The sequence below is a fragment of the Canis lupus genome, chromosome 17, assembly GCF_011100685.1.
Source record: "Canis lupus familiaris isolate Mischka breed German Shepherd chromosome 17, alternate assembly UU_Cfam_GSD_1.0, whole genome shotgun sequence".
NCBI classification, from domain to species: Eukaryota; Metazoa; Chordata; class Mammalia; order Carnivora; family Canidae; genus Canis; species Canis lupus.
Window position 1 is genome coordinate 49,607,573 of NC_049238.1, and position 21,290 is coordinate 49,628,862.

The 21,290-nt window shown below is 40.2% G+C and overlaps 1 protein-coding gene across 3 annotated transcripts in view; it reads right to left on the bottom strand.

Moving 5' to 3' along the window:
* Positions 1-447: 447 nt before the first annotated feature.
* DGUOK (deoxyguanosine kinase) overlaps positions 448-21,290 on the bottom strand; it is a 32,299-nt gene continuing 11,456 nt past the window's right edge. The window contains exons 2-7 of one of the 3 annotated variants that reach the window (XM_038561736.1): positions 19,708-19,820; positions 9,858-10,045; positions 6,402-6,549; positions 2,012-2,127; positions 1,120-1,219; positions 448-680 (exon numbers count right to left, since the gene is read on the bottom strand). In XM_038561736.1, coding sequence (XP_038417664.1) covers positions 654-680; positions 1,120-1,219; positions 2,012-2,127; positions 6,402-6,549; positions 9,858-10,045; positions 19,708-19,820 — 692 coding nt within the window. In that variant the 3' untranslated portion in view covers positions 448-653. The remainder of the gene's footprint in view (positions 681-1,119; positions 1,220-2,011; positions 2,128-6,401; positions 6,550-9,857; positions 10,046-19,707; positions 19,821-21,290) is intronic. The other 2 variants (XM_038561738.1, XM_038561737.1) reach the window with 2 other exon arrangements.

Here is a 21,290-nt window from a genome sequence, read left to right on the forward strand (position 1 = left end):
CTATGATGAACAAACTCTAAATGTGAGATACTGGACTATGGGGCTCCTGATTTGTTTTCTCCCTCCCTTTCATTCTTCAATCTAGCACAAAGGTCTAAGTGCCCCATGCCTCCTAGCAAGAGTGTTGGATGGGAAGAGAGGAAGGAACATCCTAGAGTTCAGGTTCCATTCCCTAGCTCTAGGAGCTCACACTGAGTGTCCACCCTCTCCCGAGCCACTGTACTTCTCTCATTCATGCGCAGGGCAGGGCTTGCTTGGGAATCCTGCAAACAATCCCTGCCTGGGCAAGTCAGAGGGAACAACGGAGCACACCAGAAGTCTCCCTTGTATGATACATGGAAGTCTGGGTGGGGAAGACTTCAAGAAGAAAAGCTATGGCTGTCCTCAAGTCGTCCTCATCAGGAGGAGAATTCAGAGCAGACACCAAGAGATAAACCAACAACTGAATTAGCAAAAGAAGCAAAACTTCCACTTTATTGTATAAGTCCTTGAGATATAAAAGACAATAATTGCAAAGTCGAAGACTAATACCAACCATAGACATGAGAGTCAGAGGACTCTAGGGGTAAAAGGAGATAGCAAGGTGCATGACTCAGGATTTTTCCAGCTTTAGAAAGTTAGCCCAGATCATGGCCAGAACATCCTAGTACCAGTTACAGATTCTTTACAAAGATGTTTACCTGTGGTAAAGAGAAAAACCAAAAGTTAACTTTCATATTTTCAGCGGACTCTACAATAGTCCACCCACACTGCGTATGCAGTCATGTCCACGAGGTTTTGTGAGTTAGGGAAAAGAGGCAAGGGGAGGAAATGACCTGCGCAGGGTAGATGGTATCAAGTGGCAGAGCTGGGAAGAGAATCCAAAAATTACATTTCCCCAGTTCAAAAACACCTTTGAGGAGGAAGTTAGCTGGGAAGTCAATTATTTAACAATTATTAGCCCCAAATGCTTCAGAAAAGAGGGATTCTATTTGTAACTTGTACAAGGTCCCGCAGGCTTTGGAGTATGAAATGCAATTTAAAGCACAAAGCACAAGACCCATTATATTGAAGTCTGAAGCAAAGATAAAAGTGTGATAAAGGAAAATCACTAAAAGCAGGAGTTAAGGTGCTCCCCACCTTTTTCATGAGTTCTTCTTGTTTGGTTACTTCTTCAGAAAAATCATCATTGACATCCAATACCAGCACTGGAATGTTCAGCAGAGCCTCAAAGTGGAGCCTGTAAGAAGTATGAACATTCAGGGGACAGAAAAAGGAAAGCTGAACCAACCTTCACACACTCACCACATCTTAATAATCCCAAGAACAGATCTAAAGTCACATGGCTTCTCAATGAAACTGCATGTAAATAACAGTTTAAAAAGAAGAATTTAATAAAGTTGGCTGCAAAGAGGAAGATTGAAATTTCTTTAGTCTTGAGATGGATACTGAAGGTCAGAGCCCCAAATATTTAAGCCCCAAATATACCAAGCCTGAAAGGAGGAAAGGCCAAAACTAGGACTGACAACTTAGTAAAATGGACAATTTCTCTAAAATTTTTCAGCCCTTCACCCCGAGTCAACTATATCACCATCATCAATTACAATGTTCAATCTAGGGAAACGTTAAAAAACAAAAAAAGCTGGAGAAACAATCTAATAAAAAGTCTCTTAGAATATACAGATTAGGGATCCCTGGGTGGCGCAGCAGTTTGGCGCCTGCCTTTGGCCCAGGGCGCGATCCTGGAGACCTGGGATCGATCCCACATTGGGCTCCCAGTGCATGGAGCCTGCTTCTGCCTCTGCCTATGTCTCTGCCTCTCTCTCTCTCTCTCTGTTTGACTATCATAAATAAATAAAAATTAAAAAAAAAAAGAATATACAGATTATATCTAATACTAAGTTTCTCAGTTGAATTTCTAACCACTTGGGTACATTCTGAACCTTCCTATGGGGCTGCCTATTGGACTCATGTCTGAGCAACTGGCTGTAGGGAGGCAGGTGTCTGTGGTACTATCTTCTTCTCCACTTACTCAGTTGTCTTGTGAACAAGCCAGGCTTCGTGTTGATCGTGAAGCTGCTCGAGATACGTCAGCTCAACTCCTTTCTCCTCTTCCCTGGCCCTCTGGTGTAGTCTCTTCAAACAAACCTAAAAGACAATCCCTGGGCTACAACGGGCTCATGTGTTACGCTGGCTGTGATGATGTAATTCTCAGGGTCTCTCAGACCCTCTCATGATGTCGAACCTGGGAATGATAAGCCACGACTTTGCTTCTACTATCCTGTTTTCTTATTCAGTCACAGGTTAATGGCAAACTTCATCCACCCTGGGAAGCTATAATTACTCAACCTTTTCCTCCTCCAAATCCCATCCAGGAAGTCACTAAATCCCCTTTAATCTCTCTCACCTCTGCCTTAGTCAGGTCCTCATCACCTTTCACCTAGACCATGGCAAGAGCCTTCTGGCCCTCCTTCTGCTTTCTGAGGGTGGTGAAGAGAATGGGAAGAGCACAGGCCTTAAAGCCAGAAAATCCATGATTCAATTCCTGTCTTCACCATGCATGCAGTAGAGGTGCCATCTTTACGGGCTTCCCTTTCATCCACTCCACTCACCCCACGGGGAGCTGTGAGGACTCACCAAGTTAAGGTGTGTCAAATTCCTGGCCATAGCTGCTCTCTCCTCCCAGTGAACCTCCTCCACCCACTCTTCCATAGTGATGCAAGAGAAAGGCAGTACTCTCCTTGCTGCAAACACCTCACAGGTTCCTTACTGCCTGTAGCCATAAAGCCCCAGGTTCAAGGAAGTATGAGGAGCATCCAATTTACAAAATAGTTAAGTAATCTGAAACATGTCTTTCATATCCTGTCACTCACTGACTCTGGAGCAGAATGCAAACTCTGCACAGGTCAAAGATAAAACAAAGAACTAAAAAAAAAAAAAAAAAAAAAAAGAGCTTTAAGACTAACTCTCCTTTGCTCCCCCTTTCCAGAGAGTGCACCATTCCATTCTGCCTTCATCTGGTAGTAAAATCTGAAGCACACTGGCTCAGAGAATGTCGTCTTCTCCTTTACCTGTCACATAAGGCCATCCCGGATTCTGGCCACCCCTTCTAGCCCTCTACCCTCAAATTCCTTAGTACCTCTCTGGAGTCAGTGGTAGCCAGATTGGACCCAAGGGACAGGCCAAGCTCTTTACCACCTTGAGACTTTTGCTCCAAATGTTTGTTTTGTCTGATTACTTCTCTTCCTCTCTTCACCTGGCAAACATTTCATCATTCAATGTCATCTGTCCTGGGAAGAAAAGGTGGATTAACCACTGACCTAGGACTATCCACTTTCAAACACTAAAAAACTTTATTCCCAAATGTAAACTTCCCAAATGAAGTGTGTAATATTCCTGAAGATGCAGAGTCCTTGCTGTGTACCCCACTTTTCCTCTAAAGAGACGAAGTCATGTAAAAAATTTCATTTATGAGCTTATGTCCAACTTTTCAGATTAACGGAGACAGATCTAATAGGTTAATACTTTTAGCACTTACTCCTCAATAATCTTTTCCCCTAATCAATTATCATCCCAAACTTAGATGAAGTCTTTGTCCTTGGAATTTTATAACTTAGTTAGATAATAAGTAAAGTGATACACAAAACATGTGCTAAACTGTGAGGTCTGGACCTTCAGGGTAGCAGTTCAGATAAGGGAGGGAGCCCTGGGCCCCAGCAGTCAGAGACGTATTCCCTGGAGGAGGCAGGGGCTCCCCCTTTATCTCTGGTACCAGCTCTGGAGCATGCAGTAGGTCCTGGGGAAACACAGGCCACTGGTGGCATTTCCATTGTATTAGGCAACAGAGGGTGTGCAGAGGGGGCACAGTGGCTGAGAGCCATAGTCTGTCTTTTTCAGGGCTGAGCGCTAGGCTGGCAGAGCCAGTGGTCAGTATTCACAGTTTGCAGTTCTGACCTCATCCCCCAGCTATATTTACCTTTTTTCCCCTGCTTTCATCTTTTCTTTTTCTACCTTCCTTTATTATGAACCTCCTTTTTCTTTTCCACTCTCTTTCTGCCCTACACCCTACCCTTACTTCTGATGCCTTCAAAACATTTCCCATTGTTTGCCTCTATTCCCCATTACACAGCTCTATAGCCCCGAATTCCAGCGGTCCAGTTCTCTGTCCCACTCACAACTGATGATAACTTTTGGTATGTTTTCAGAAATAATTCATGCATATACACCTTATTACCACCACCTTTCAAAAAAACACCATAATTGTAAAAAGCATCCCACACACTGTGCCAGCTTCTCTTCACTTAACAATGCCTTGGAAACTGTGATATTAGTATAGTGTTTTCCCATTTTTGTGGCTTCAAGTCTTCCAATGAATGGACAGAGCATAATACATTCAACCAGTCTCTACTCATGAGCACTTGGGTTGTTTCCAATGATCTGCTATTACAAACAAGGTGGCTTGCACAGGGGCCACTATGCCCATGTGGGAGCACAGTTATGGAGTAAATTCCAAGGAGTATGATTAATAGGCAAACTCCTATTTTGAGCATTTGGTAAAATTCTTGTTTCACTGGTATGGTTACAACAAATTCTTTTTTAAAAAGTTCTGTGCAAGCAGTGCTTTAGTCCTGTGTCTCCTGACATCAGTCGTCCAGGGGAGCTCGCCTGAATGTAAGAAAGTGTGGTTGTGAACAGCAAGGGGAGCCCCTCCTGGTGACCTGCTCCCTTCAACAACTGCCCTAGGAAGAGTGGCTGCTTGGACAGCAATTGGACTATGACTCTGCTAGGGCATCTGGCCACCGTGCTTCCCAAAACTAAACCCAAGTGCCCTCTAAGCCAGGCATTTCCAACACACTGTCCCCATGCTGCCAACAGTCCCTGGCAAGGCCTGGCTGGCTGCACCAAATTCCTGATTCCATAGGGTGGGGTGGGGACACTGAGGCCCAGATATTTCTCTTTTGACTGATTTTTTTGTTGGCTTGCTTGTTATTTAGAACTTAGGGAAGAACAGGTAGAAAGGAGCAAAATGCCCCAACTAGGTCCATCTCACAAGCTCTAACCTCAGTATTTCCCACAGTTCTGTAGTAGAGTATGGGGCAATTGCATGGCTTTTCACACAGAGATGTGTTCACTTCTGTTCTGCTCTTCCCTTGGATATAGTCCCCTCTGAATCTCACAGGAGGGATCAGGGGTGATTCTGGGGAAGGATTCCTGGGTCTCTGGCTCTAAAACCATCAAAAAACCACCAAAATCTCCATCCAGTCTTAAAGCTTTGCTTTTTCTACGACTAAATTGCAAGAATCCTTCAAACCCCCTCATTCTACCCCAGATGAAAGATCTCAGTCAGTCTCTCCATAAAGATCTATTGGTCACAGCATCATTGTCATCATGATTACCACCACTGTTGTCATCATCACTGTCCCCTTCTCACGGTCATTCCAAGTGCACAAAGGAATGAAGAAGACTTTCTTGCTGGCCTTCTTCTGCAAGCCCATGGAATGGGCTCTCCCCACTATTTTCTGACCCTGCTCAGTTTGCTCTCAGGCCTGCTCCATCCACAAGGCTCAGTCTCATCTCCAAAAAGTATGGCCTCTAGTCAGAAGGGAGCATACCTCCTAAAATTATGCAGTATACCTGACAAGTGACCACACACGACACATATCTGAAAGCCGAGAGCGACACATCTCTCAAAAAATACTTCCAGCCTTGACTCAGAATCCCACTCCAGAAGAGCCCTTAGAGACCACTAGTCTGAACCACTGGGTCTGACAGACAAGAACCCTTCCAGGGGAAAAGTTTCTAAGGGCTGTCCACGGTCTGAAGTCCGAGACTTCGGTGTTCCTTCCATGACATCACCCTAATGCATGAGAGGCTGGCTCCAGCATCCAAATCAGAAAGACACAGAATGTAACTTCTGTAGCCCATTCTGACTTACCAGTGGCACCCTTAAGGTTCAAAAGGCAGCTATAAATTATGATAGTATCAGGGTGAGGTGAGGAAACTCTCCACATCCTCCTGGCATCCTATTTAGGAAACCATCAAGACCACCAGACTCCAATGACCCAGTTTGAGGGAAGGGAGAGCTGAGCAGTTGGCTATAGGTGACCTATACAGAGGAGCCAATCTGCAAACTCTGGCTGGCAAAGGCAATGCCCAATTTTCTCTACGTTGGTGTTACATGGAGAAGAACCCTTTCTAGAAGTCATCAGCTTTAGCCCTCTGCTGCAGAAAGCTTGTAGGAAATGGGGTGCTCGATGCCAGAACAGGAGACTGTTGACCTACACTGCTCTCCATGCTCCAGATAATACCCACAATCTAACTTCTCAAAAAAATTTCTTCAGAATATCGGGTATTGGAGAATGTCACCTCTTAGGTTTCATATAGCCCTGAAGATTAAGGCCTGACGTTCCGTTCCGCATTACCTGGGGAGTAGCTTGGAGGTAGATGAACCCATGTAATCTGAGCTGGCTGGCAAACTTCTGCAGGAGAAAAGAATGCCAGTCTTGATAGATATGCCATTCGATGTCACTGATGGAACCATTTTCAAAAAGATTCTTCGCAAAGATATACCTGGTTGGAAATATAGGTGGCATTGGGAGAGGGGAGAAGAATGGGAAATGGAGTGAAAGGCAAAGGGAGAGATGCAGAAAAATCAATACTCAACTTGTTCCGTGTCTATTCAAGCCACCTAACCTTTCTAGCTCATCAATCTTTAAGAAATTTGAATTCTTAACCTGTATTGCCTTCCTTGTTTGACAATAAGATGGGAAATAGCATGTTGACTTTGGAAGCCAAAAATCCCAGCTCTCCGACTGCATTAATCCCCTGAAGAAAAGGCACTAGAAAAGATTATCATTGGTCACCAGTGATTCTCCCTGCTGCAGACCAGCCAGAAAATACGGCATACGGTTCATGAAAACTCACACTTTAGAGATTTATTATTGCAGCTAGTCCCCAAACAAAAAAACAATTCAGGGCTTGTGAGGGCTTCCAAGTCTACAGGCTGCTGAGCCATCCTCGGGTGTGGTTGGTAAGTGGAGAAGGAAATGTACTGAAGCGGTGTCACCTATTGAGTAGGAGATGCATTTCTCATTAACTACAGTATTATCAAGAAAGCAGATATGAGCCCTTACTCACTTGCTTCCTTTGCTGCTGAGCTTCTAATCCAGGTACAAGAAAGCTAAATCTAAAAATCAAACTAGCTTGCCCCTTGCTTACTTCCACAACTAAAGGAGCATCTGGTAAATAGGAAATTGGAGCTAACAAGAAACCACTGCTTCAGAAGGGTCAATTCTACTTTCAAACCTCAGGCATCTTGATACAAAACACAATTTACGTCCTAAACAATGAACTCCAGTTTCTAAGGTAACACTTAGCAACTGGCCACTTCTGGGAAAATGAAATTCAGAATCCTTGTGCAGGAATGGCCCAAGAAATATATACCACAAGGCTGTAAGTCTTGTGATTAAGAGAATGGGCTGCACCATCACATTCCTGAGTGTGAGCTTGGCCCCAAAATTCAGACAGTGTTGCCATGGCCAAGTCATCAAATTCCTTCAGCTTCATTTCTTCCTTTGTACAAAGACATAAGGGTAGAACCTGACTCATAGGATTGTTTTGAGTATTGATGTAGTACTTACAAGGTGCTTGGAAGACTAGTACAAAGTATGCAAGACATCTTTGTTGTTACTATACCTGCTTCTTTGCTAGGCTGTGAGGAATTAATCTGGGAGCTCCCAAAGTCAACTTTCTCAGTCTGGAATGGTTTAGCTATAGTCTAGCTGAAGGCAACAAAGAGATGACTTTTGTAATTCAATTCTGAAAAATACTTTCAGCTTCTTCACAGGAAACTTAGAAGTTAAAATCTTATTAAAAGAGAAATGAGGGCAGCCCGGGTGGCTCAGTGGTTTAGCGCCACCATCAGCCCAGGGCCTGATCCTGGAGACCCCGGATGGAGTCCCACGTTGGGCTCCCTGCATGGAGCCTGCTTCTCCCTCTGCCTGTGTCTCTGCCTCTCTCTCTCTTTCATGAATAAATAAATTAAATCTTAAAAAAAAGAGAGAGAAATGAATTATCTGTTAATAAGCCCTCCCTTTTTTTTTTTTTAATAAACATTTTTTTAAATTTATTTATTTATGATAGTCACACTCAGAGAGAGAGAGAGAGAGGCAGAGACACAGGCAGAGAGAGAAGCAGGCTCCATGCACCGGGAGCCTGACGTGGGATTCGATCCCGGGTCTCCAGGATCACGCCCTGAGCCAAAGGCAGGCGCCAAACCGCTGCGCCACCCAGGGATCCCAAGCCCTCCCTTTCTTAAAGAGGAACACCTCTCAATTTTCCACAGCCAGTGGTGATGGGGAGGGAGAGAGTTGGGGTGCAAAGGACTAAGGAGAGGGAAGTACTATAGTCATCATGCAGGTGACACAGAGAATGAGTGTAAGGATCTAGGCATCAGGGTCCTTGTTCTAGAACCACATACTATTGTTTCTTTTAACTCAAACAGAAAAGATTTAGATGTCTTCCTCCCAGTCATCCACTCTCCCAAACAACAAATGTATTCCTCCTTTGGGACACATATCACACATATGAGGACATGCGGGGTCCCAGAGAGTTGCCTGAAGGCAGGTTCTGGGTCTGCCTTGCTTGCTGCTACAGCCCCAGGTTCTAGCCTGGTATCTGAACATGCAGGGATTTAATAAATCTGTGCTAAGCAAAGAAGTGAATGAATGAATTTTTTAAAGGGAAAGGATCTAAGTCATCTTCACAATTAGAATATATAATGAATTATTCTATCTCAAAAATGCCCCCTTCTAAAGAGAGTATTTATTTATTTATTTATTTATTTATTTATTTATTTATTTATAAAGATTTATTTATTTATTTATTCAGAGAGAGCGAAAGAGAGGCAGAGACACAGGCAGAGAGAAAAGGAGGCTCCATGCAGGGAGCCCAACATGGGACTCGATCCGGGTCTCCAGGATCACACCCCGGGCTACAGGCGGTGCTAAACCACTGCGCCACGGGGGCTGCCCTAAAGAAAACATTGAGAATGTGTAGTTGCCAATAGAAAAATCAGTTCTCATCTCTTCCTTTACAAGAAAACGTTAAGATCTTATAGCTTCTAAACAAAGTCTTTCTTTTTCTGAGGGGTCTCTCACATGCCTACTTCACTAAAGGGCTGGAAATCAAAAAATCCATGGTGAATATGTTTCCAAGCAACCAGGATTGTTATATGTAATTCATCTTCCTAGTCCAGGAGGCATGGCTTGGGAAAGTGGAGAGAAAAATATGTAGTAATATACCCAACAATTGTAAAAGAACCAAAACCTATAGCCCAATTACTGTAATTCACATATTTAGCTTTTATAAAGAGTGAGCTCTCTCGGGGTAGAGAAGGAAGATGTAGCCCATAGGATTTGTTCTATATATTTTGCATGATTTTGAGATTAAAAATTACACAGGGGCAGCCCAGGTAGCTCAGCAGTTTAGCGCCGCCTTCAGCCCAGGGTGTGATCCTGGAGTCCTGGGATTCAATCCCACATCAGGCTCCCTGCATGGAGCCTGCTTCTCCCTCTGCCTGTGTCTCTGCCTCTCTCTCTCTCTGTCTCTCATGAATAAATAAATAAAATCTTAAAAAAAATTACACAACACTTATTTTTTCCCTCTAGGAGGTTTTATGGGAACATTAAGAAGGAGAACTAGTTTGTTTAATTTGGAAATAAATGCGTAACCAACTTTTAGCATCTTTAGATGTAAATGGACAATGAAAATGCAGCATTTTTCAAAGTACAATTATCAATACCCACAGCAGAGCAAGAAGGGAAAACATGCAGTGCTGAGCATGGAGCCTGTAACCAGTGAAGGGCTCAGGGTCTTACCTGTCACTGTACACGGACCTCTCAAAGATCTGTACCGCCTTCTTGGCCTGTAACAGTTTCTCAGGGAAGGGCTCCAGCTGTACTTTCAGGCGGCTCATAAAAGAAAATGTCTGGAATGTGTAGGACCATCGTGCTGGTTCCTGGTACATCATATCTAGCAAGTTTCCAAGACTTTGGGCAGTGAAGGCCTAGAGGGAAATTGCAAAAAAGGAGAATTTCCTAGAAGGTGTATTTATCTCATAGTGTTTCCTCTCCATCTCCATGGTTTAATAATCAATGAGGGAAGCAATTACAAACATTTCCTTCTACTAAAAAGACATAATCCTATCCCCTAGTTTCATCAAAGCTATATAATCAAGAAAGAGATTTTCCTACCTGATGAACTGAGGATTTGAGAGGGAGAGGACATGCCACCTTCAACAAACCAGAGAAGAGCAGAGGAAGAAACACACAGAGAATCAGGACATTCACTGTTTGTGGAGTCTGTCTGACAAGGAGTTAACCAACAACCATCTAAGACTACTTGGAATTAAATCTTTCCATTGTAACACTATGTCCCCTCTCTTTTGAGCTTCCATCTGTGGCTGTTTCTTTATAAAACTTCAACCCAGACAAGAAAGCAATGGGTTTTTTTTTTTTTTTTTTTTTTTTTTTTGAAAATCCAACTAAACCAAATAGATCTCTCTCTCTCTCCTACAGAAGGGATTAAAACAAATAAAACCTTCCTCCACCATTCTGGAGACTTTATGAAATGTACCTTGAAGACCCAGCATGTGCAGGTGGGATGATGTGTGAGATATCAAGAGCCTTCAATTCTTTCCTGGGCTCTGCCACTGACTCAGGACAAAAGTGAATTTTGTACAAAGCACTTTGGATCTGAATTCATGCAGTCACATCAACTGAAGGCCTACATGGATGAGGTGTAACAAAGGGTCAACACTGTCAGGGGTACAGAAAACAAAACTAAGATTTATTTTCAGTGTTCACATGCTATTATGTCATTTAACCTTCAAAACAGCTTCATGAAGAGGGCACTACTGTTATGCACATTTTCTTAAGGGGCAAATTCACTCAGAAAGGTCAAGTAACTTACTTATCCAAGGTTTCAAGTTAAGTGCAGAACAGAGACTCAAACCTGGCTTCCCCTAACTTCATTCTAATGTTTCTCCATATAAAGATAAGCTGGGAAGTAAATGATACATGGAATTTCCACTGACAGAAATGGGGAAAAGTGCATTTGGGGTGGAGAAAAAGAGGAAAGGGAAAAGGTTAAGACAATCACAAGTGGTCCAATTTGGCTAATACAACCACAGATTCCAAAGAAAGATCCCAGCTCTTTGAAAGGCTTCATGGGAGCAATGTAGATAGAGCAGAATGGATCACATGTTTTTCTTCCTTCCAATCCTCCAACCCTCAAACACGCAGCAGTCTCACAAATGGCCCCTGGTTAAGAGCTGGAAGTAGAAGCAGGAGGACGAATGTGAATCCACTTGAGTGTCTAATGGTGTCACTAGAAACTGTAGGGAGCCCTTGGGGTGCAGCATAGTTATGAGACTGCATGAAAGCCCACTGAATGGAGTGTATACAGATGTACTAGGTTGACCGGGTGGGAGCTATTCCATCAGCAGCCTTTGGGCTACCAAAGAGAGACTGTTCTGTAACAAAAAACTGTACAGGGCAAACAATTTCTGAAAGAACCCATCTCAGCTACAGAACAAATGCAAACATCCTTTCAAACATATAAACAAAGAGAGGGACCATAACCGGATATAGTAATATTCAGCAATTCAAAGGGAGAAAACTAATGTGTATGCTCAGGACAAGCAGCCCCTTAGGAGACAGAGCTGTTGCCAGAAACAAAAGAAAACAGAAAAATCTCAATGAGATTCAAGAGATTGCCACACTGATAAGAACAGGCTGTCATAAAAACAATAATATAAAAAGAACATTCTTAGAGGAGAAAAATGCAATTGCCAAAACAAAGCACCCTATGAAGATAGTAGCTAGCAGACTATATACTGCAGTAAACCTAATTAGTGAATATTATACAGAATATAAGCTTGAGACATTTTCCTTAAACTAAGAGAAAAAAATACCCAGAAAATTATGACAGAAATGAAGACACATAGGTTAGAAGGAGGAGGAGATCTGACACTGTGATATTGTTCTAGGGTATTTTTTGCCTTTCCTTTCTTTCCTCTGGAAAGATATATCAGGATGTAATGTCACTTGTGTTCCACCCCACAGTAATGAATTTTGTTTGAATTGTTTGAATTTTTCAAACAACTTTCCAAACAAGAGTTAAAATGATCCACAACTCTATAGTACTTATAGCTCAGACAAAGCTACCTAAAGAAATGAATATAGAGAAGGGAAATGCCACCCCCAACAAAGAGATAGGCAAAAGAAGACCATTATTTATAAAGTATGTGTCTCTCTTACCAAATTTCATCATCACTGAGAATCATTAATAGAACCATGTAGTATCTAGGTATTTAAGAACAAAGTTTAAAAACATGGTACAAAATAAATAAATAAATAAAACCATGGTACAACTAGAGGTTATAGTAAGAAGGAACTGATCTCATACAAGAGCTAAAGCCAAAGAAAAAAAATTAAAGAAAATCTGAGACGTGACACTTTCCACCAGAGAAATTCAGAGTACCAGAAAAGATTTCATATATATTTACTTACACAGCTTTCATAAATACACACACACACACACACATGCACACACATGCACAAGAACCTACAATAGGACCTATCCTGCCAAAATGCTGACAATTCATAAAAATAAAACAAAAACCTAATGGTGGAGGAAATCACATGAATTACTTATTAAAAAAAAAAAAGGATTGAAACCATATAATACTTCTCTACAACAGAAACTACCTTTTATATTCCAGAGCAAAAGGAAGACATTTTTAGACAAGCAATCACTGAGAAATTATACCACCCACATACCATTTCTGAAAAAATTCTCTATATTTCAACTAACTGAAAAATTAAGAAATGGGAAGATGTGGTAGTAAGAAAACACTGGTCAGTGATCAACCAGTAGAAAAGAGCTAAGCGTAATAACTAAAGAACTATTATTTACATGGCTATGAAATTGAATGTCGCATTTCTATTGTTAAAAAAGAAATTTCACAATGTAAAAACATTCTGGATCTACAAAATTTCAGATAATTTCAATATACCTGACAAGGTAATAAAAAAGTAGAGTTCTGTTTCGGCTTCTTTTTCACAGAGACTCCAATAACACTGAAAGATAGGTTTAAACGTGTACATTTTTAATTTACGTGTTTCTGTTGTTAGGATAAAAATAGTAAGTTTCTCATATGAATAAAGAGGAGAAAAAGGAAAGAAAATAAATATAACAAAAAGGGGAAAAAGGAGATAAAAGCACAAAGTAAGGTGACAGAAAGAAATTAAACATAAAAAAAGACAAATTCCAGAAAAAGCAAACCCTAACACTGGATAGAAACTAAAAATCCTGTAAAAAAAAAAATACCTATAACAAGATGACATGCATTGGTACAGGACAGGAAATCCACAAAATAGATGCAAATAAAAAGAAAGCAGATGTGGCAAAATTGTATTTAAAAAAAAAAATTAAATGCTCCAAGAGGGTTTTTTATACAATAAACCAATAAAGACTACACAAAGGAATCATGAATCTTTTTTTAATCATGAATCTTTTTACATGCAATTAATAGAAATATAAGAGCAGAGCTAATTTGAAAATACAAGGAGAAATGGATAAAAGTATAAAACTTTAACACATTTTTCTCAGAATTTAAAAAGTAGACCCCAAAAATGAGAGCTTATTTTAAATTGTTACCATTAAATCATTATTATTTTTCACATACCTGGAATTGAGGTACATCTTACAAGGTTTACGTTAAACTTAACAGACATTTTTTTTTTTTTTTAAGATTTTATTCATTTATTCATGAGAGACACAGAGAGAGGGAGGAGGAGACATAGGCAGAGGAAGAAGCAGGCTCCATGCAGGAAGCCCAATGCGGGACTCAATCCCAGGACTCCAGGATCACACCCTGAGCTAAAAGCAGATGCTCAACTGCTGAGCCACCCAGGTGTCCCCTTAACAGACGTTTTAATAATTCCTTAGAAGTATTATTAAATTGATTATGTATCTTACAATCAATGGCATCGTAGAATTTATAATATATGTCACATCAAACTCCATACCTTAGAGATAATACATCCTTCTTAAAAGTCCATGGTATTTACCAAATTGATCATACCTAAAAATCAATAATACATAAGCCATGAAGAAGACCTCAGCAATTCCCCCAATTAGAAACTGTATAAGCCCTGTTTCTGACCATAACAAAATAAAATTACAGTAAAAAAAGAATGCACACACAATATCTACTCAGAAAATGTAAAATACCTTAAAAATATTTCTAGGGCAAAGAATAAATCAAAACTACAATTAAAAACTCTTTAGAAATTTTTTCTTTTTTTGTTTTTTTTTTTTTAAGATTTCATTTATTCATTTGTGTGAGAGAGAGAGAGAGAGAGAAAGAGAGCACAAGCAGTGGGGGCAGTAGGCAGAGAAAGAAGCAGACTCCCCGCTGATGAAGGAGCCCAATGCAGGACTCTACCCAGGACCCCGGGACCATGACCGGAGCCGAAGGCAGACACTCAATTGACTGAGCCACCCAGGTGTACCTCTTCGGAAATTTCAGTTAAAATTCTTGTATAAACCTTGTATGTCAAACTCTAGAAGACAAGGCCAAAGCTTATCTCATGAAGAAAATTTTCAGTCACAAATGCTTTTATTATTAAAGCAGGAAAAAGGGAAAAATACACAAACTAATCATTCAACTTAAAGAGCTTTAAATATACAAAGAAGTTCTTAGAAAAAATGAGTAAATTCAAAGGCCAAAATCAGTGAGTTATAAGGCAAGTCCTAAGAGAATTAATGAAATCCATGAACTGGGTCTTTAAAAAAGAATAATTATCAAATCTCTCTCTCCCAAAATATTTTTTTATTTTTATTTTTTTTATTTTTTTTTTTAATTTTTATTTATTTATGATAGGCACACAGTGAGAGAGAGAGAGGCAGAGACACAGGCAGAGGGAGAAGCAGGTGCCATGCAGGGAGCCTGACATGGGACTCGATCCCTCGTCTCTAGGATCACACACTGGGCCGAAGAGGCGCTAAACCATTGAGCCACCTGGGCTGCCCATCTCTCCCCAAATATTAATACAAATGAGCAATATCAGACAAAAAAACACAGTAATTCTAGATTAAAGTATAAAAAAAGTACTAATTTTACACTATTAAATTTGAAATCTCAATAAAAGATTTAAGATTCTGCTTTTTATTTTAAGATCGTATTTATTTGAGAGAGAGAGAGCACACAAGCAGGAAGAGGGAGAAGGAAAAGCAGGCTCCCGTTGAACAGAGAGCCCCGACATGAGGCTCTATCCCAGGAGCCTGGGATCACGACCCAAGTGGAAGGCAGATGCTTAGCCAAGTGAGCCACCCAGGCGCCCCAGGGCAATTTTCTAAGAAAACAAAATTATCAAATTCAATTCAAGAAGGAAAAAAAAAAAAAAAGGCAAAACCAAAAACCCACAAACCCTGAATGGCTGAGGAAACAGCTGTCCAGTAACTATTCCCCCCAAACAGCACTGAATCCACATTATTTAAAAAATGCTTTCTAGTCTACCTTCAAAGAATAGGTAATTCCTACACTAAAACAGTGTAAAACTTCTCAATTCATTTTTATAATCCTGATGTAACACTTGTCATAAAACAGTAATACCAATTAAATATACAAATATACATGCAAAACTTCAAATAATCTATTAGCAAATTAATGGAACAGTGTACCATGATCAAAAGGGTTCATTCTAGAATATACAGATGGCACCATTATCAGATCTACTGACTAATATTAAGAGATTAAAAAAACACACACACTCAATTTATCTAAGAAGGCTTCTGATGAAAATTCAACATCTGATCCTGAGGAAAACAGTTCCTATCCTAGTAATTAGAAGGGTACTTCCTCCACATGATCTATTGAAACAACAATCACAGAACTTAACACTAATACATTAGAGATAGTTTCATTAAAGACAGAACAAGATAAGCCTGACTACCATCAATGCTATTATAGTTAATACTGCTCTGGAACTTCTACCCAATAAAAGAAAACAAGAAAACAGAGGTGAAGTATGGATATCTGAAAACTTACAAATGGGAAGTATTTAGAGAAAGCCATTATTTTCTAAATCCTCAAGTAAATAAAGAAAAAAAATTATAAGACAAACAACAATTAACTGCTTTCCTTTAAAACAATAATAATCAGTTTGAAAAAGATGATAGGAAAACAGATCCCAGTCACAATAATAAGAAAATAAATAACCACTCAGGAATAAACTAAACAAGACTACTTCTATGAAAAGTAAATAATGACTTGGGAAAATAAGCCTCCTATAACTTTCAAAGTCACATAAAGAGCAAAATAAAACCATAATAGTAAGAGGAAGAAATATAGGCATATGTTTTTTATAATTTTGGACTGTGAGAGGTCTTTTTAAACTTTTTTATCAAGGGCAGTAATTACAAAGAAAAAGATTTGACTATATAAAAAAATTAGAAGTATTATACTGCAGAATGCATCATATATAGAGATATAGATATATAGAGATAAAAGAAAAATGACAAACTGGGGAAAGGATCAGCAATATGTGACAAAGAGTTAAGATACTTAACATATAATGAGTTCTCATGAAGCCATTACAAAAATTTGAAGATCTCAGTGGAAGGGGGGGAAAAAAGTAAGAGATCTGAATAGGCAAGTCACTAAACAATACTAATAAATGGCTGATAAACATAAAAAGACATTGAATTCACTGTAATCAGAGAAATGTATAACAAAATAACACACTGTTTTCTTGCCCCTCATATTAGAAGGGATGAAAAACAATACTACTGTCTTGCCAGAAGTATGGGAAAGCTTACAGAAGTACAGCTTTTCTGAAGGAAAATTTTGTAAACTATAACAGGTGTCAACAAGGTGTGTAATTTTTGGACATTACAATTCCAATTGTAGATTATCCTAAGAGAATACAAAGTGCACAATATTTAGCTATTAACAAGAAAAGAGATATTCATCATTGTAACAGGAAGAAATTCATATAGTACATATATTAAGTATATCAATTACATTAATTAAATTAAAAAGATCATAGTATGCAGTATACTGCATTTAATGACACTGCAATCATTAAAATTACTATGAAAGGAGGACCTTATATATCAAAGACCATGCAGGTAACAATTACAATTTTTGTTTTGTTTTTTATTTTTATTATTTTTTAAAGATTTTATTTATTTATTCATGAGAGACACAGAGAGAGAGGCAGAGACACAAACAGAGGGAGAAGCAGGCTCCATGCAGCGAGCCTGACGTGGAACTCCATCCGGGGTCTCCAGGATCGCACCCTGGGCCAAAGGCAGGCGCTAAACTGCTGAGCCACCCGGCCCATGAGCCACTCGAGCTGCCCCAATTTTTGTTTTAAAAAAGTAAATGTAGGGATCCCTGGGTGGCGCAGCGGTTTGGCGCCTGCCTTTGGTCCAGGGCGCGATCCTGGAGACCCGGGATCGAATCCCACGTCGGGCTCCCAGTGCATGGAGCCTGCTTCTCCCTCTGCCTATGTCTCTGCCTCTCTCTCTCTCTGTGTGTGACTATCATAAATAAATTAATTAATTAAAAAAATAAAAAAGTAAATGTATATATGTTTTATACATTCATATAAGTGTATGTAAATATATACATTTTTATCCTAATTAGAAAGAAATCTAAGAGAACTAAAACATTAACAATTTACCTCTGGATAATGGGACTATATAAGTATTAGGTATCTACTGCTGCATAACAAATTGTGTCAAAGTTTGGTGCCTTAAACAAAAAATGTTCATTATCCTAGTTCCTTTGGGTGAGGAATCAGGACGCAGTTTAGCTGGCTGGTTCTGCCTCACGGATTCTCATGAAGTTTCAGTCAGGATGTTTGCTGAGGCCAATCATCTCAAGACTTGACTAGGGCCGAAGGATCCACTTCCAAGACTCACTCACACTGCTGTTAGCAGGTAAACTCAATCTCTTGCATCACGGGCCTCTTCACAGACAGGATGCTTCATGACATGGCAGCTGGCTAACCCCAGAGCCAAAAGTGATCAAGACAGAACAAGGCAAATGAGACAATTTCTAAGGCCTACTCTAGCAAGTTCCACTGTTATTCCTGCTACATTCTATTCATCAGAAGCAAGTCGCTAAGTCCAGCCCACACTCAAAGAGTAGGGTTTACCTCTTAAAGGAAAGCTCATCACTGAGTGTTATACTATATGTTGGCAAATCGAACTTCAATAAAAAAAATACAAAAAATAAATAAAGTCAGAGACTGGGGGAAAAAATTAAATAAAAGCTCATCAAACAATTTGTGGAAATATTTTTAGATTTCCACAAAAGGTAACCTGTGGCATACTCAGAGAAAGGTATGTAATTTAATTTCTAAATGGAAAATAAGGGATGCCTGGGTAGCTCAGTGGTTTAGCATCTGCCTTAGGCTCAGGCCATGATCCTGGGGTTCTGGGATCAAGTCCCACATCAGGCTCCCCATAGGGAGCCTGCTTCTCCCTCTGACTATATCTCTGTCTCTGTCTCTCTCATGAATAAATAAATAAACATCTTTATAAAAATGGGAAGCGAATTTCACAAACACATACATACACACAGAGACACAAATCTAAAAAACATATGTCCACAATAAGTATGACGTGCCTGCCAAAATAGGTAACACAATTCTGAGTTGGAATAACAGAAAAATGCCACCTAGAACAAGTTCTATAATATTCTTTTTTTCATTCTTAGTAAATTCTAAGTGGAAAAACTAACAAACTGGATCTTAATGCCTAGACAAAGTTACTTCAGAATGAGGGGCAATCTGGAAGAAAATGGTGTTTGGCTTGAAAGAAGGCTCAAAGAGGAGAAAGAGCAAACAAATCATTTCCTTCAACTATACAAATGGTTGTCATGTAGAAAAGTTAAAAACTTAAGAGGCAGAACTTGAACCAATGAGTCAGAGTCACAGGGACGCCAAGTGGTTCATACAAGAACTTTCTAACAATTAAGAGTTTTGTTGAAAACCAGAAAAAGCCACTGAGTGAAATGTTCCTGGTGGCTATAGGAGGAGTGTATGGATTGCGGCAATGTAGTGCCATTCCCTCAGCTACCTCTAAGATTCACATCCAAACTCCTACTCACATGAATATGGCTGGTGCCTTCACAAAGCAGCAGACCTAACACTAGGTTCTATGTCATGAGGCCTAAGTGAAATGTACAGTGCTCAGCATAGTGTGTGGCAAAGTGTGTGCTTTATAAATGTGGGTTCTTATTTCTGCATTGACTCAGAGTGTGACAAGATGTTTGTGAAGTCCCTTCCAATTTCTAACACTTCATAAATAAGTAAAAATCACTATAATTAGCTATTAATCCTGAAGGTCAGCTTCAGTAATATACTCAAAAGTAGGAATGACAAAGCCAGGATGGCTGGACATGCTTTGGGAAACCACAAAGAACAGAGGCAGTCACTTATGTAGACATGTAAAAACCACAAAAATCAAAACTAAACATATTCAAACAAGACATATCCTCTCTGGCATATGAGGTCTGCTTTCTGGAATGAAAGTATTTTAGAAAAGAGACTCAAACTGGGCTGTTTCACCTACTCAGAGCAAATTAGATTATTACAATTAGTTTATTCACCTGTGCCTGCCAACTACCCACCACAACTGAAAACTTACTTTTTGGGTGCCAGGAGCCTGGACTTTCTGCCATGTTGCTACAGGTTCTGTAGCTATGTGCCACTCTGGGTAAGTTTTCGTGAGTAACTTCACAAAGGTGGACTTTCCCACAGCTGCAATGCAAAGAGCATGTATTGGGACACTTCCCAAATCCGGGCAGAAGAAGGCTGCTACTAAACTCTGGTACTGAGGCCCAACTTAAGGCAACAAGTACCAGTTTTCCCAATTTCAAAGCTCAGCACCATACCACTGTCCAACTGATGATGGGTGAGGCCGTGCTAACACAAGCAAGAGGGTGGAAAATGCCCTTAAGATCTGACTTGCAGGTTAACACCTTAACCTCCCAGAGGCAGAGTAATTTAATAACAGTTGAAAATGTAATAGGACTACCAAAAGCAGAGGAAATCAGCTACTTAAGTTGTCAGGCTTGAATCATATTTATTTTGTGACAGAATAAAAAAAAAAAAGATTTTCAAGGAAGAAAATGAAGATTATGACCCTCATTCATTCAACAAACCTAACCAGTATTTCCTGGAGTCCTTACTATGGGCTCATAGGGCTGTCTATGTCTCTGTCTCTCTCTGTGTGTCTGAATAAATAAACAAAATCTCAAAAAATAAGATAAAAAAATAAAAATGAGATGGAATCTTATCACTTCCCTGCTTAAACTATTGCCATGGACTTCTGATTGCCCTTAGAATAAATTCAAACTTCTTACCAGGCTAGGAGGCCCTGGCTGATCTGGCCTCGCCTGCCTACCTGCCTTTACATACCTCTGGAGCTACTCTTCTCCCTCACTTGACCAGGCCTCTTCTAGGCTCAGGCTTCTCTTCTGTCCTGTCATACACTAAGTTCTTTCTCTTTCCCTGCCTTTGTTTATATGGCTCCCTCTGCCTGGACTGCCCCTCCCCTACCCAGAGCCTGGCTAACTCCTCACCTTTCAGATCGTACCTCAGACAGCATTTTCTTCAGAGGAACCTTCCCTGGTCTCCTGAGCTCTATTATAGAGTCATCCTGCATTTTTCTCTCCTAGCATGTAACAATTTGGTATTAGTTACCTCGGTGTTTGTTTAGTATCTCCCATACAACCTCTTGAGGGCAAAGTCCATCCTATGTTTTGTTTATCACTGCACCCCCTGTGCTACCCAGATGTCCTCCATCTCATTTTTTAAATTAATTAATTAATTCATTAATTTTTTATTTTTATTTTTTAAAGATTTTATTTATTTACTCATGAGAGACACAGAGAGAGAGAGAGGCAGAGACATAGGCAGAGGGAGAAGCAGGCTCCCCACGGAGAGCCCAATGCGGGGCTTGATCCCGCTCCAGGATCACACCCTGGGCCAAAGGCAGGCACTTAACCACTGGGCCACCCAGGAGTCCCATCCCATGTCATTTTTAAAAGATTACTCTCCCAGCTGTGTAAGAACAGACTGACACAGAAGTAGGCAAACCAATTAGAATAGCAGCCTGAACCATGGGATGGCAGGAGGTAGAAAACAGTGGTTGAGATGAAATCACCCTACAACAAAGAACCTCTTCCCATTTACGCCAATGTCTGGCCCATAACCTCCCTGTACTCC